This window comes from Corvus cornix, chromosome 1A (genome assembly GCF_000738735.6).
Source record: "Corvus cornix cornix isolate S_Up_H32 chromosome 1A, ASM73873v5, whole genome shotgun sequence".
Lineage (NCBI taxonomy): Eukaryota > Metazoa > Chordata > Aves > Passeriformes > Corvidae > Corvus > Corvus cornix.
Window position 1 is genome coordinate 188049 of NC_047057.1, and position 14373 is coordinate 202421.

Genomic DNA, 14373 nt, shown 5'->3' on the forward strand with positions numbered 1-14373 from the left:
AAAGACATTAGCACACATCTTTCCTATCACCAACAATCCCCCCTGGGCATCCCTGGCAGCGCTGTCCCAACGCTCCTGGAGCTCTGGCAGCCTCGGGGCCGTGCCCATTCCCTGGGGAGCCTGGGCAGTGCCCAGCACCCTCTGGGGAAGAGCCTTTCCCTGATCTCCAACCTGACCCTGCCCTGACACAGCTCCAGTCATTCTCTGTGTCCTGCGGTGTTTATCCAACTGGGCTGGGCACTTTGTCCTGAAAGATCTGGGGAGGGACAGAGCTGAAATGTCTCAAACTTCAAGAAAGATATTAAGGGTCTGGAGCCCCAGGAGCGGCTGAGGGAGCTGGAAAGGGGCTCAGCCTGGAGCAAAGGAGGCTCAGGGGGGACCTTGTGGCTCTGCACAAGTCCCTGACAGGAGGGGGCAGCCGGGGGGGTCGGGCTCTGCTGCCAGGGAACAGGGACAGGAGAGAGGGAACGGCCTCAGGCTGGGCCAGGGGAGGGGCAGGGTGGGCATCAGCAGGAATTTCCCCATGGAAAGGGAGCTCAGGCCTTGGCAGGGGCTGCCCAGGGAGCTTTGGAGTGCCCATGCCTGGAGGTTTCCAAGGAAGGGCTGGACATGGCACTCAGGGCTCTGGGCTGGGGCCAAGGTGGGGATGGGGCAGAGCTTGGACTCGATGGTCTTGGGGTCTTTTCCAAGCTCAGTGATTCTGGGATTCTGGGAAAACTTTACTGAGATCCAAAGTGATTTTTTCTGGCTTCCCTGGATCAGCTCAGGGGTACCTTGTGGTACAAGGTAAAGAGGTTTGGCAATCAGGATGTTCTCTGGTGATCCCGTGGCTGCAGCCTTCTCAATAACTCCCAGAGGAATCTATTCCAAGATTGTGCAGGGCACCAAAGGGATACCAACAGGCCTGGAGCTTGCAGGTTGTGCTTTTGGCCCGTCTTGAAAACTGGGACAACTTTTGCCTGCTGCCAACTGATTTTGGTTGGAAAATCCTCCGTGACCATTGAGTTTCCCCAGCGCTGCCAAGGCCACCACTGCCCATGTCCCCAAGTGCCACATCCACACAGCTTTGAAATCCCTCCAGGGATGGGGACTCCACCCTGCCCTGGGCAGCTGTGCCAGTGCTTTCCAGGAGGAATTTCCCCAATATCCAACCCGAGCCGTTCCCTCTCCTCCTGTCCCTGTTCCCTGGCAGCAGAGCCCGACCCCCCCGGCTGCCCCCTCCTGTCAGGGACTTGTGCAGAGCCACAAGGTCCCCCCTGAGCCTCCTTTGCTCCAGGCTGAGCCCCTTTCCAGCTCCCTCAGCCACTCCTGGGGCTCCAGCCCCTTCCCAGCTCCGTTCCCTGCCCTGGACACGCCCCAGCCCCTCTCTCTCCATGCAGGTCCCAGCCACACTCCAGACGTGCCCCAAGCCATGACCACATCGATCCCAAAATAGTTCCAGGGCTCCTCGTCCGAAGTGACGGCCTGGCTATAAATACACCTCGCTCTGGTGTGTGAGGCCATGCTGCTTTAGCGGCTCCCTTGGACAAGGTGTGATCCCATCGGCAGGGAATGTCTCCCAGGACCCAAATCCCGGTTTACGGGCTCCCAGCAGCGTCAGGCTCTATTTAACCCGCGCTGCCTCCGCACCGTGACACATCAGCCGATGCCACGGGCTGAGGTCAGCGCCGATCCCGCTGGATGATCCCTGCGGAGACACGCGCGGCCACGTCTGCCCAACTCCCCGCAGAGTCACTGAGGAGAAACCGGCGCTTCCAGGGCCGTGATTCATCCCATCCTGCAGAAATGCCTAAATTAGGGCAGCAGGAGCATCCTGGGGCTGCAGCTCTCCCACTCCAAGGGAGCTGTGCCGGGGCAGAGGCTCCCAGCAGATATTTACAGTCAATGAGATAATTCCCACCCTCGGCCTCGCCGGGAGCCGTGCCAGAACTGACACTCGGACACGGCCCCGCAGTGAAGTCACGGGCTGAAAAAGCTCAGCCCAGAATTCCTTGGAAAACCTCCCACTGTGTTTTTCCCCTCGTTAATCTCCCTTGGTGCTGGAATTGCATGGTTTTGAGAGAAAAATGACCCCAGATATGGGGAACAGGCACTGAAAGCATGATGTTTTTATCTTATTAATAAAATGAGTCTCAGCAGGGTTGAGATGGTTTTTTGAACAAAAGGTGGCTCAGGAAGGTTGAAATGTTTCACTTTTTATTAAAATGTGAGTTAAGAGGGTTTAGATGGGTTTTTAAAATAAAAAAATGGTTTGAGGGTCATTGAGTTTTGGGGTTTTTTTAAATAAAAATGCTTGGGAGGTTGAAATGTGAGGGGTCTTTTTGAATAAAAGATGGTTTGGAGTTGGGCTTCTTTGTGGTTTTTGGATTTTAATGTTTGTGGTTGTGAGCTTATCTTTACATCGGTGGAGTAAAAGTCTGGATGACTCCAGACTTCTTCCTTTCTAAGGAATCCCAGAGAATCCTCAGCTGGAAGGGCCCCTGAGGCTCATCTCATGTGAAACAGGAAATAAGAGCTCCAAGGAAAACCAGGAGCAGCCTGGCTTGCCCCAGGTCCTGCCCATGCCAGCGGTTCCAGCCTGGGACCTGCTCCCCTTCCCAGGAGGCTGGGAATCCTCCCGGGCACAGGGGGATCTGGACCTGAAGGGATCCCGTGCGTGGATCTACAGGACACGGAGCGATCCCAGCAGAGGCCTTGGAGGGTAATGGAGCAAAGGCTGGATCCTGGGAGCGGGCCCTGCTCCCCCTCTGCAGGGGTGGGAACTCATCCCAGGCACGGAGGGACCCGGACACAGAGGAATCCCACATCGGCAGGACACGGAGGGCTCGGGGAGCGACAGGCTTGGGACGCTCCGGGGTGGACACTCGTGCTCAATCCCAGGGACATGAAGCAGCTCCCGGCCTGGAGTCCTGGGCATGGTCCACCAATGCCGACCAAAACCTGGAGGGGTTTTTCCTGAGGGGAATTTGAGGCTCTTTCTGTGTTATTCCCCTTTTGGAGGAGCTGAAGGACCTCCAAACTCCAAGTCCCTCATGAACCCCCTTTTCTCCACGTCTCAGACCATTCCCATTGTTTCTTTTTTCAGTTCTTGCAGTTTCTCAGTCTTTCGAAGCCATTGACACGTTGCAGCTGGATCCTCTTCTCTCCCAGTACTTCGCATAAGGCAAAACCCACTCCCAATCCCCGTTTTCTTCCTCACCTCCTCAGTCCCACTGGTTTTGCCCAAACTGTGAACATTTAGGGGTTTCTCTGCTCAGACAGCACTGACAGACAACATTTCCCTTCCCCAATGGTCTTGTCCCACTCCCAGCTGTCGGTGAGACCAGCTACCAAACTGGGTAAAAATTCTGATTTTCACACACTTCCCAGCTGGATATTTATTAATGGGACCTTCAGACACTTCCAAGTCCCAGAATTTAGGAAAGCATGTTATTTATTAACCAGCTTTTTGGCTGCAGCCGTGTTTGCCTCATTGTCACACACCCTGGCCAGCAAAGCTCCAGGGAGGATGGCCTCGGGATTTGGGCAAAAGAGAGGGAATTTTATTGGTCTGTGGGTGTTATTGATCCCCTCCCGCCCACTGCAGGGCCCCAGACACAGATTCCACGCTGGCTTTGCCTCTGTGAATTCCCAGAGAAACTCCTGGAGGAAAATCTGGGGTGGTCTGGGAAGAGACAAAACCCAAGGGATATGAGAACAGCCCCTGGAGGTCCCAGACCCTCCTCTGTGAGGAGAGGACGGAAAACCTGTGCTTGAAATGTGGGAAAAAGAAGCTATATGGAAATGTTTTAGAAATCCAGGAGCAGGGCAGAGCCATCCGGGCACGTCTGGGTGGAGGATGAGGGTGTGGATAGTCTGAGTCCAGCACGTGGACCTGCAGTGGGGGAATTTGGGTGGGAAGGATGGAGAACCAGGGACGAAGAACCTGGGATGCAGAACCTCCATCAGGAGGCCGCTTGGGAGGTGCCTCCCAATGGGAAAGGCTGACTCATGCTCTGCTTCGGTTTACCTCAGCCCATGGGAAGGAAGATATAGTGTCAAGAAACCAGACCATGAGCCTTTCCCGGCTTCTTCCAATGGCTCATTCCCAGTCCATCCCAATGCTCTTGTGCCTTGCGACCCTCTGTGGGACCCGCTGGGGGCACAGGCAGGGCATTCCCTCACAGCCCCAGTCCCACACCCGCACCCCAGAGCGGAGCCCGCGGCAGGGCTGGGCCCAATCCCATAAAACCCGGAGCCAGGCCCTGGACCCCGCCTGGTGCTGCCTGTGCACTGGTCCCTGGGCTGGCACCGCCGTGGCCCTTCGGGGACGGGCAGCGCCTCTGAACGGCCTCACGCTCCACCAGCGGGGCCGCGCCGTCACCGGGAAAAGCCCAAACGCCGCTGCCAAATCCAAGCGGAACAAACCCGGCCGGGCTCGGGTGGCTGTGGATGCCCCCGCGCTGGTTTGGAGGGGTGGCGTGAGGGAGGAGGAGAATCCCAAGGCCAGGGGAGTTCAGGAGCAAGGCGGCTGTGGGAGGATGGATGAGCCGAGGAATGCCCCGGCTAATCCTGCTGCCCGCCGCCGGCTATTTAGGGAAGAACCAAGGAGACCGCGCTCAGCTCCTGGCTCCCCTCCCGGTCCAGCTGGCTGAATCCCGCCCCGACACCCCCTCCTCCCTCTGCTCCGGGCCAGCCCTCGGCTCCGCTCCCCCGGAGCGGGCTGGGGACCACGGTGGCCCCGTCCCGCGGGCACAGCGCCCTCGGCACGGCTGGAACGGCCCTCGAGGGCCCGGAGAGGCGAATCGCCGCTCCTCGGGCCGCCCCGCGTGTGCCGGGGCCGCGGGAGCCGGGGATGAGCCCTGCGAGCCGTGATCTCAGGGAGCAGCAATGCGAGGGCGCTGCCAGCCCGGCTGCCGGCAGCGCCAGCCCAGAAATGTCCTTGTCCCAGCACGGCGCTGTCCCCGGCGCTGCCAGCGCACGGGTCACCCACCATTGTCCTGCCAGCCCCGGGACACCGCCACCGGCCCCGGCCCCCATCAGCCCCGGGCGCGGGGGTACCCGAGCGGCGGCCGCGGCAGGAGCGGCTCCGGTCACGCTCGGGTGAATTTTGAGGAAGAAAAGAGGTTTTTGCACCTGCTGAGTTGGCGGCCCAGACCTCCCGCTCCCCCCTTTCCACCCCAAAATCCCGTGGGTTTCTGCACCTCCGAGCCCTCACTGCCAGGACACACTCGCGTTGGAGCTACAACACGAATTCCAAGCGGCTGTCCCGCCGCGGTTTGGAACTGCCGGGATCCCGCGGCGGGATGGGGCTGTGGGGGAGGCGGCAGCTCCCAGCTCCGGGGTGCCGCCAGAGAGGGCTCCGGGGGTTTCCTCCGCCCTCCTCTCCCGCTGCAGGATGACGGATGGAGGTCAAAGATGACGCCATCAGCCTCTCCTCATCCTGGGCGTTGAATTTTCCCAGCTCTCTCCATCTGCCGGACCTTTGATTGGGAGAGCTTCAGCCAAAAAGGAGAAACTGAACCATGGAATTCCTGGTTCCGGAGCAGCAGAATTTAATTAAAACCACTTAAATCATTAAAGTGATTTGCCAACTAAATCAACACAATGAGAAACCTCCCATCAATTCTGCCCCTCCCTCGGGTTTGTTTCCTCAGGAAAAGGTCATGGGAGCAGTGGCTGGGCCGGGCCTGCACCCCAGCAAGGGTGGAAGTATCCCCAATGTCCTGTGGTGCTCCAGGACCCTGCGTGTGGCTGTCCTGGCACGGTGCCTTTGCTGCAGGATGTCCTGGATTCGATCCCTGTGACCGGGTCCTGTTTGTGTCCATGTGCGGCCCTGCCTGTCCCAGAGCACCAGGCTGCTTCCTGCTGCCTGGCAGGTTTCAAAGCTCATCCTGCGCTGCCCTTGGTCACCCGACCCCAGAGAACTCCTCTTTGCTGGCTCCCAGCTCCCTGCCCCTCAGTGCCCAAGGGAACATCCCGTCACGGCTCCATGAACTCAGCACCCCCCAAATAGCCCAGCGAGCCTGGCCCCCAGCAGGAGAGCTCCGGCCCCGGCTCTGGCCGGCGGATGATCTTACAGCCTGGGAAGCTCCAAACATGCTGCTCCTGCCCATAAAAAGCAAAGGGCTTTGGGCATGGAATCATCGGGAACACAGGGATTGCGCCAGCCAGGGGAAGTGTTCCCGGGAGGCAGCACTGTTGGAGAGGCAAAAGGGCAGAGGGAGCTGGGGCTACGGGTGGGGGGAAGCCCCAAAACACGGCTCAGTCCTGGTCCTGACCCCTCCAAGGGTTTGTAAAACACACCCAGAGCTTTGCTGCCGCCATTCGGCTCCTTGGCCACCTCATCCTGATGGGAATATGTGACCCAAGTTATGACAGCTGGTGGGTGGTCAGTAGCTCTGACTGAAGAAGCTGTGACCAGTCTGAAGAGATGGTCCCAAAAGGAATCGCCTTCCCGAGGCCTGGTGTCTGCCCTCAGCTGCTGGCAGGAGGGCCCGTGCAGAGACTGTCAGCTCTTTAGTGATATCAGCTCGTGATTCCAGCTCAGCTCTGCAGGGCAGCCTCCAGGCCAGACCAGGGAGAGACGAGAGGCTCGTGTAGCTGTTCCGCACAAGGCAGCTTTATTGGTCTGGCGAAGGGGAGCCAGGGACAGGCTTCTCTCTGCCCTCGCAGGGGCAGAGGGCTGGCTTTATAGGGATACAGGGGGTGGGTGTCAGAGGATAAAGGCCAATGGGTTACAAAGGATCTGCATGGGGTCTCCCAGAGGATTCTGGGTTTGTCTTCTCACCGTAAATGAAAGTGGCTCCCTTTCCAGGGAGTCTTGCTGGGAGATTGAGCACTCTCCTTATCTCAGCAGATGTCCCTCCAGGGCAGGGTGGGCATACCCCACACCAAATCATGCACCAGAAGCAGTTGTTAGGAACACAGAAGTGGTTATTCTGTTGTATTGTAATCCCTATTTTTCGATTGCCCCCAAATCCCAGTCTATCCCATACCACCAGCTATGGAGACCATTCCAGAGTGCTGGGGAGCCGGCAGAAGCCATCCCCTCCCGGCAGTGCTTGAGGCTCTGGGCACCTCAGCAGTGGAGCCCGCCTGGCTGCAAGAGACCGCACAGGGAAGTCCTCTCAGTGAGAAGCCAAGTTTTCCAGGCAGGAAGAGGAAAAACACCCCACTGGAGCAATGGTCCAATGGATAAAACTGGAATTTAATTAAGTTAAGGAGATGTTTGCAAAACTAGAAGATCCAAACCCCCTCCCAGCAACACCATGTGCTGCCCCCTGCCCGGACACGTGTGGAGACAACGGTCCCTCCGGAGCCCCCTGGACCCCTTCCGCAGCTCCCAGGAATTCATCTTCCTGATCTTCTTTGGCCACCCACAGCCTGTCCTCATCCACCGCCGTCCCCAGGGCCAGCCCGCAGGTCTGGGCGCAGGCGGATTTCCACCAGCCGGACAGCGCGGAGCAGCACGGCCAGCTGGGAGCACACCCGGGCCACCACGTCCAGGACAGGATCCGTCAGGTCCCGGACGCCACCCAGCACCTTCAGCAGGAAGAGCAGGAGTGGCTGCAGGAGGCTGTGAAACGCCGCCGTCAGCAAGGGCTTCAGGACATGGTCGCCAATGGCTGTCAGGACACCGACCACCAGCGCCTGGATTTGGGATGAAATCCTGAGTTTGAGGGATATTTGCCAGGAGTCACCAAAAATGGGCTGAGGCACAAAAATTCCACTACGGGAGGGGAAATGTGCGGCAGTGGGAAATGGAAGTTCCTTCTCCCAGTACTGAAGGACTTTGACATCCTCAGCAGCTGTTCCGGCCGTGGCTCTGCGGGAACAGGGCGGCTCACCTGGACCACGACCTCGCCAAGGAAGCGGATCAGCTCCACGAGGAAGAGGCTGAACACGCTGACCAGGCACCGCGGGATGGCAAAGAATTCCCGCAGCTTCCACTGAATCGTCCACTCGGAGCTGCCGTGGAGTAAAAGGAATGTCAGACCAGAGAGCTGACCCGCTGAGGGGATGGATCTCCATCCCAGAGCGGAGCCGGCACCCCAGGCAGTTCCTTGGCAGCACATCCCAGCTCCACAGCCACCAAATTAGGGATGAGAAAGCGCTGGAGGCGTGTTTCCACATGCTCTCCCTGTACGGCCCAAACCCGCCTGAAGTAGCCCCAAAACCCAGTCCATCGGGATGGGACCCAGAGCAGCGGCTGGCCGGGAGCCCGGGAAGCAACAGCCCAGTTCCAGGGAATCCCGTCCAACACCAGCCGGGAGCAGCTCCGGTGTGGGCAGTGCTGAGGCTCCCTCTCATGGCCACCACCACGAGGTGATCCGGGAGATCTACTCCGGTTTCTCTTTCCAGAAAAATACCAAGGGAAGAGGGGGAATTGTGCCCGGCTGGGAGGAGACTCCAGCCCACCGGAGCACCAGCGTGCCCGGGAATGCGACAGCAGCAGTGCCGGTTCGGGGGAGAAGGAGCGACCGCAGGATAATCCAAACCCTGAGGTTTTCCCCCATTTTGTCCGCATGACCAAACTTCCCATTTCCCAGAACCCCAGCCGAGATGCTCGATGCTGGCGCTCTCCCACCCAGGATCCCACTCTGGAGAAACCCCCAGTGAGGCCTGAGCAGATACCAGGGTGGGATCCCTGGGGAAATATCCCTTCAGCATCCCATAACTGGTGGTTTTGGTGCCGTTTCCCATCTGGGATCAGGCCCTGGCCTACAGCCAGACTTCACACAGGCTGCAGCTGTCCCTTGGGATCAACTGGGATCCTGGGAACAGGATGGACAGGCAAGTGCAGGCAAAGTGGTGGGATAAGCTGCAGAGAAGTGATCCAGCTGGGAATCCACCATGACCTGCTCCTCTCCGCCGGGGATCCACTGGGCTCTGCTCCTACACCCCCATTCACAGGGATCTGAGTCTCTTTCCCTGGGAATCCACCGGGATCTGATCTTCTCTTCTCCCAGGAATCCACTGGGATCTGCTCCCCACCACCACCCTGAATACAGTGGGATCTGCTGCTCTCTCCTAATAATCCCCCTGGCACCTGCGCTCCTGCGAGAAAGCCCCGATCCCGTTCCCAGCGGTAGCACCGGGATCGGGGCAAAAAATAACATTAAAACCCTGAAATCCGCAAGTTAAATGAGGCGAGACTGCCCCAAACCCGTCGGGACCCCCGAGTCCCCTCCGTCCCCCCGGGGACAAACCCGCACCCCCGGCCCCCGCGCGGCAGCAGTTACGGGTCCCCTTCCCCGGCGGGCCCCAGGGCAGGGAGGGGTCCCGATACCTCCTTCGGTTCTTCCTCCCGGGGCGGGGCGGGGGCACCGGGGGGGCGCGGGGGGCACCGGGGGGTCCCGGCGTGCGGCGGGGGGCGCCCGGCGCCATGGAGCAGGCCCCGCCCACCGGAACAGGCCCCGCCCACGGGGACAGCCCCCGCCCACCGGAAGAGACCCCGCCCACCGGGACAGCCCCCGCCCACCGGGACAGGCCCCGCCCCTATCCTCAAGCTCCGCCCCGCCCCCTCAGTTGCTGTCTTGGTCACGCCCACCGCAGGCCACGCCCCTTCGTTGACGGACAGCGGCCCCAGGGATAAATGACAGCGAGCGCGACCAATCAAAGCTCGCAGAGGGACTCCGCGGTTCCCGCCCACCGCGGAGATCCCCGCGCGTCACGTGGAGAGCGAGATGGGCACCGAGTATGCAAATATATGCAAAGTGTATGTTAATGAAGGGTCTGCCAGCAGTGCGGGGCGACAGCCGGGGAGATGGGGCGGGATCCGGGAGGGCGACACGAGGGTGGGGACACGGGGAGGACACAGGGGAACAAGGGTGGGGGGGCGTGGGGGGGAACACGTGGGGGCCGCGGGGGGAGGGGGACACGGAAGGGCACGAGAGGGGTGGCACGAGGTGGGGGGATCCTGTGGGGACACGGGGGGGCCCCGGTCCACGCCCCAGGCGCGGCGGTCCCGGGGCGGTCCCGGCCGGTCTCGCCCCACGCCCACGCCCGGCCCCGAGTGCGGAAACTCCGGGCGGCGGCCCCGGGACCGGCCCCGAGCGCAGGTGGGACCCGGGGCGCGGAGGAGTTCGCGGGTGGGTCCCCGTGGGAATGGGGGCCCGTGGGGTGTGTGCCCACGGGGAGGGGGCCGTGGGAGCGGGCGCCGTGGCGGAGCGATGCTGAGGTGGCCGGGAAGAGCCTTGGGGACACGCGGGGACAGTGCCCCGTCCGTGAGTGGGGGCAGGGTGGCCGCGGCCGAGGACGTGCCCGTCCGTGCGACACGCGTGGGCGCTGCCCGGTGATGGGGGGACACGCGGGGACACGCGGCTAGAGGGGACCGGGGGTGGTCTCCCCTCACGCGGCTTCTGTGACCCCGCATCCCTCGCGTGTCACCCCGTGTTCTGCTCTGTCTCTGTGTCTCCCGTCCCCCCTCACCCTGTGACCGTGTCCTCCCCATCCCCTCACCCTGTGACCGTGTCCCCTGTCTCCTCACGCCGCCCCTCTGTCCCCCTTCCCTTCTCCGTGTCCCCTGTCTCTCCGTGTCCCCTGTCTCCCGTATGCTTCCCGTGTCCCTCCGTGTCCTCGTGTCCTCACTGTGTCCTCCACGTCGCTACACGTGTCCCCCATCCGTCGTGCATCCCCTGTCCCCCTGTGTTGCCTGTCCCCTGTGTACTCCCTTGTCCACCCCGTGTCCCCGTGTCTCCCATCCTGTGTCCTCACTGTGTCCCTCACGTCCCCGTCCCCCATGTCCCCCATCCCGTGTCTTCTGTCCCCCGTCTCCCTCACGTCCCACATCCCCTGTGTCCCACTGTCCCTCCTGTCCCTCGTGTCCCGTCCCCTTCTCAGCTCCACTTTTCTTTCCCTGAAGCCACCGCAGCTTCTGCTTTCGGGGTGTAGGTGACGCCCCCAACACCCACGGGGGAGACAGAGCCCAGGGGCGGCCTCACCCACCCTCCTGGCCCTGAAAGCGGAACCGGGGCCACGCACGGCCCCTCTGGGGGAGCCCCGGTTCCTCTTTCAGGACCGAGGGTGCCACGCGGGAGCGTGGGGTCACGAGGTGCCCGCTGGTGTCCCCAGGCCATGGACCCCCCCCGGCGGGTGCGCCTCAAGCCCTGGCTGGTGGCCCAGGTGAGCAGCCGGCGCTTCCCGGGGCTCCGCTGGCTCGACCCCGAGCGCCGACGCTTCGTCATCCCCTGGGGACACGCCACCAGGAACCCCCCGGGGGGACCCCAGGACCACGACACCATCTTCAAGGTGACACCGGGGGACTCGGGGTGGGAGCGACAATGGGGACGTGGGATGGGGGTGACAGGGTGATGGGGTGACAATGGGAACATGGGGTGGGTGACAAGAGGGACACTGGGTGGCGGTGACAAGGATGATGGGGGGACATGGGATGGGTGGGTGACAGTGGGGTGTGGTGGCGAGGGGGACCGGGGACGTGGGGGTGATGGGATGACGGGGCGCACAGGCGGGGGGTGCCGGGCGCTGACACCCCCGCAGGCGTGGGCGCAGGAGACGGGCCGGTTCCGGGCCGGGGACCCGCCGGACCCGCCGCGCTGGAAAGCCACGCTGCGCTGCGCCCTCAACAAGAGCCGCGAGTTCCGGCTGCTGCTGGACGGGCCCCGCGGCTCCCCGGCCCAGCCCTTCCGCGTGTACGAGCTCTGCGAGGAGCCCCCCGGGGGCGCAGGTACGGGGGGGCTCTGGGGAGAGCTTTGGGCACCCCCGAAGTCCCAGCACCCCACAAGGACATGACGCCCCACAAGTGTCCCACACCCAAAAGCCCCAGCACCCCATGAGGTCCCAGCCCCCCAGCAGCCCCCCACACCCCCCAAGGACTCAGAGCCCCCCGAGACCTGGCCCCCCAAAAGGGACCCGCCTCCCTGAGAAGCCTCAGTGCCCCATGAGTCCCCAGGACCCCTCAACTCCCTCGGCACTTCCCAGCCCCTCTCTCCCTTGCAGAGGGGGGGGATGAGGATGACTATGGCTGCAGCGGGGAGGAAGACGTCAGCCAGGTATCGGGGGGGCTCAGGGTGGGGGGATCCCCAAACCGGGGACATCTCAGGGGGCAGGGGGTGTCCCTGTAACACCCACTGTGCCCTGCAGCTCCAGAAGATGACATCCCTGAGCATCGATGGTGAGTGGAGGGCATTGGGTGGGTCAGGGTGTCGGGGGGTTGGGCTGCACCCCTGACCCCCCTCTCTGCTCCAGACACGCAGCACAGGGGGGACCTGCTGCCCCCCTACCCCTGGTCCAAGGAGGAGGCCCCCACCTTTGCCAGCTGCTGCCCCTCGGGAAGGCCCTTTGGGCCTCCCCCCCCAGCGCTGCTGCAGGGGGAGGTGGGGGGCACCCATGGGGCCCCTGAGCTGCTCCCCAGTGCCCTCGCTGAGACGGGGCCCCCCCTGGGCCCCCCGGGGCCCTCGTCCTCCTGCCCGGTGGCACCGACAGAGCACCTGATCCCTGACCTGCTTGTCAGCCCCCACATGCTGCCACGTGAGGAGGGGGCTGGGGGTCTTGGGGGGCTGGATGGGGTGGCTGGAAGGATGTGGTGGCCATGGGGTGGTGGGACAGAGGTGGTCATGGGTGTGGGGTGGCCATGGGATGGCCGTGGGGTGGCTGGACTGGAGTGACCATGGGTGCAGAGTGGCTGTGGGATGGATGAGGGTGGCCAGGGGGTGGGCGGAGGTGGCCAGCTGGAGTGGCCCTGGGGTGCTCCCTGACCCCTGCTGACCCCCGTGGCCCCCGGCAGTGACTGACCTGGAGCTGAAGTTCCAGTACCGGGGCCGCCAGGTCTGCGCCCTCACCGTGAGCAACCCCCACGGCTGCCGGCTGTTCCACAGCAGCCTGGAGCCCACGCGCGAGCAGGAGGAGCTCTTCGGGCCCCTGACGCTGGAGCAGGTGCCCTTCCCTGCTCCCGACACCATTCCCAACGAGAAGCAGCGCTTCTACACCCACCAGCTGCTGGACGTGCTGGACCGAGGGCTCATCCTGGAGCTCCAGGGCCAGGATCTCTTCGCCCTCCGGCTCTGCCAGTGCAAGGTCTTCTGGACGGGGCCCTGTGCTTCTCCCCAGCCCGGCCCTAACCCCATTCAGAGGGAGAGGAGGACCAAGCTCTTCAGCCTCGAGGGCTTCCTCAACGGTCAGAGGGCAATGGATTGGGATGGAGAGGTCAGCTGGGGCGGGGGGACCCCAGGCACTTGGGCACCTGGTGGCATGAGGGGGACAAAGGTGTAATGGGGACACCAGCTGGAATGGTGGGGACACCAGGTAGGATGGGGAGACAGCAGGTGGCACCTGGGAACCTGGTGGAACGGAGCTGGGATGGGGGTTGCCCTGGGTTGGGTGGTGGTGGCGGCACGGGCAGGCACAGGTCCCTGCCCCTCACCTCGGCATTGGGCCCCGCAGGCCTCATCCAGTTCCAGAAGGGGCAGACCCCCACCCCGCCCCCCTTTGAGATCTTCCTCTGCTTTGGTGAGGAGTGGCCGGACCAGAAGCCCAAGGAGAAGAAGCTGATCACGGTGCAGGTGAGGGGCCAGGCCCGCGGCTGTCCCGGGGGACACGGGCGGGTGTCCCTGCCCGCGGTGACGCCCTGGGCTCCTGCAGGTGGTGCCGGTGGCGGCGCGGCTGCTGCTGGAGATGTTCTCCGGGGAGCTGTCCTGGTCGGCCGACAGCATCCCGCTGCAGATCTCCCACCCCGACCTCAAGGACAGGATGGTGGAGCAGTTCAAGGAGCTGCACCAGCTCTGGCAGAGCCACCAGCGGCTGCCGCCAGCGCAGCCCCCGCCCGGCCCCTCCGCGGGTGCCTGGGCGCTGCCCCCCGGCCCCCTGCCCCACTGACAGGGACACGGGGACAGCCCTGGCACTGCCAGCCGGGGTGAGTCACTCGTGGCCATCTCGGCTGGTGGAGCCGGGGCCACCCAGCACCGTCCTCATCCTGTCCCCATCCCCATCCCCATCTCCCCAGAGCTGCCAGTGACCAGCAGCCAGGGGAGCTCCGAGGGGGACCACCCACCCTGGGGCAGCTCTATCGGGGCCGAAGCAGCCGGACCCCCCTCGCTGGATTCCCCAAGGATAATCCCCCCGGGGTTTTGGGGGAAACAGCAAGAAGACAGGGGCTGGGGCCCCCTTGGACCTGGAGCTCCCAGGGATGGGGGGTACCCAGCGCTGGGGGGCACAAAGCAGCCCCAGCCCCGAGAGAAGAACCAGAGGGGGCTTGGGAGGTTTTAATTTATTTTTTCAGGTTTTTGTTGTTTTTTATTGTTCTCGAGATGGCTACACACCCCCAGAGGGAACCGCATGCGCCCGCCCGCCCTGCCCGCACTCGAGCCACCGCCTCCTACCCCAAAATCAAACCAAAGAAAACCCCAAAAAAAGGAAAAAAAAAAGAAAAAAAAA

General features: G+C 62.8%; 1 protein-coding gene across 9 annotated transcripts; it reads left to right on the forward strand.

Moving 5' to 3' along the window:
- Nucleotides 1–9602: 9602 nt before the first annotated feature.
- Nucleotides 9603–14255, forward strand: IRF5 (interferon regulatory factor 5). 9 transcript variants are annotated; one of them, XM_039571018.1, is made up of 9 exons: nucleotides 9603–9700; nucleotides 11056–11232; nucleotides 11450–11668; nucleotides 11941–11993; nucleotides 12085–12115; nucleotides 12190–12471; nucleotides 12728–13117; nucleotides 13384–13502; nucleotides 13582–14255. In XM_039571018.1, the coding sequence occupies exons 1-9, from the start codon at nucleotides 9682–9684 to the stop codon at nucleotides 13813–13815; spliced, it is 1524 nt and encodes a 507-aa protein (XP_039426952.1). In that variant the 5' UTR covers nucleotides 9603–9681; the 3' UTR covers nucleotides 13816–14255. The 9 variants fall into 9 exon arrangements, with proteins under 9 accessions (XP_039426952.1, XP_039426954.1, XP_039426958.1 ...); XM_039571020.1 differs by having other exon boundaries at nucleotides 9632–9700; nucleotides 10847–11232; nucleotides 11482–11668; XM_039571024.1 differs by lacking the exon at nucleotides 9603–9700 and adding an exon at nucleotides 9927–10073 and having other exon boundaries at nucleotides 11482–11668.
- The last annotated feature ends 118 nt before the right edge of the window (nucleotides 14256–14373 follow it).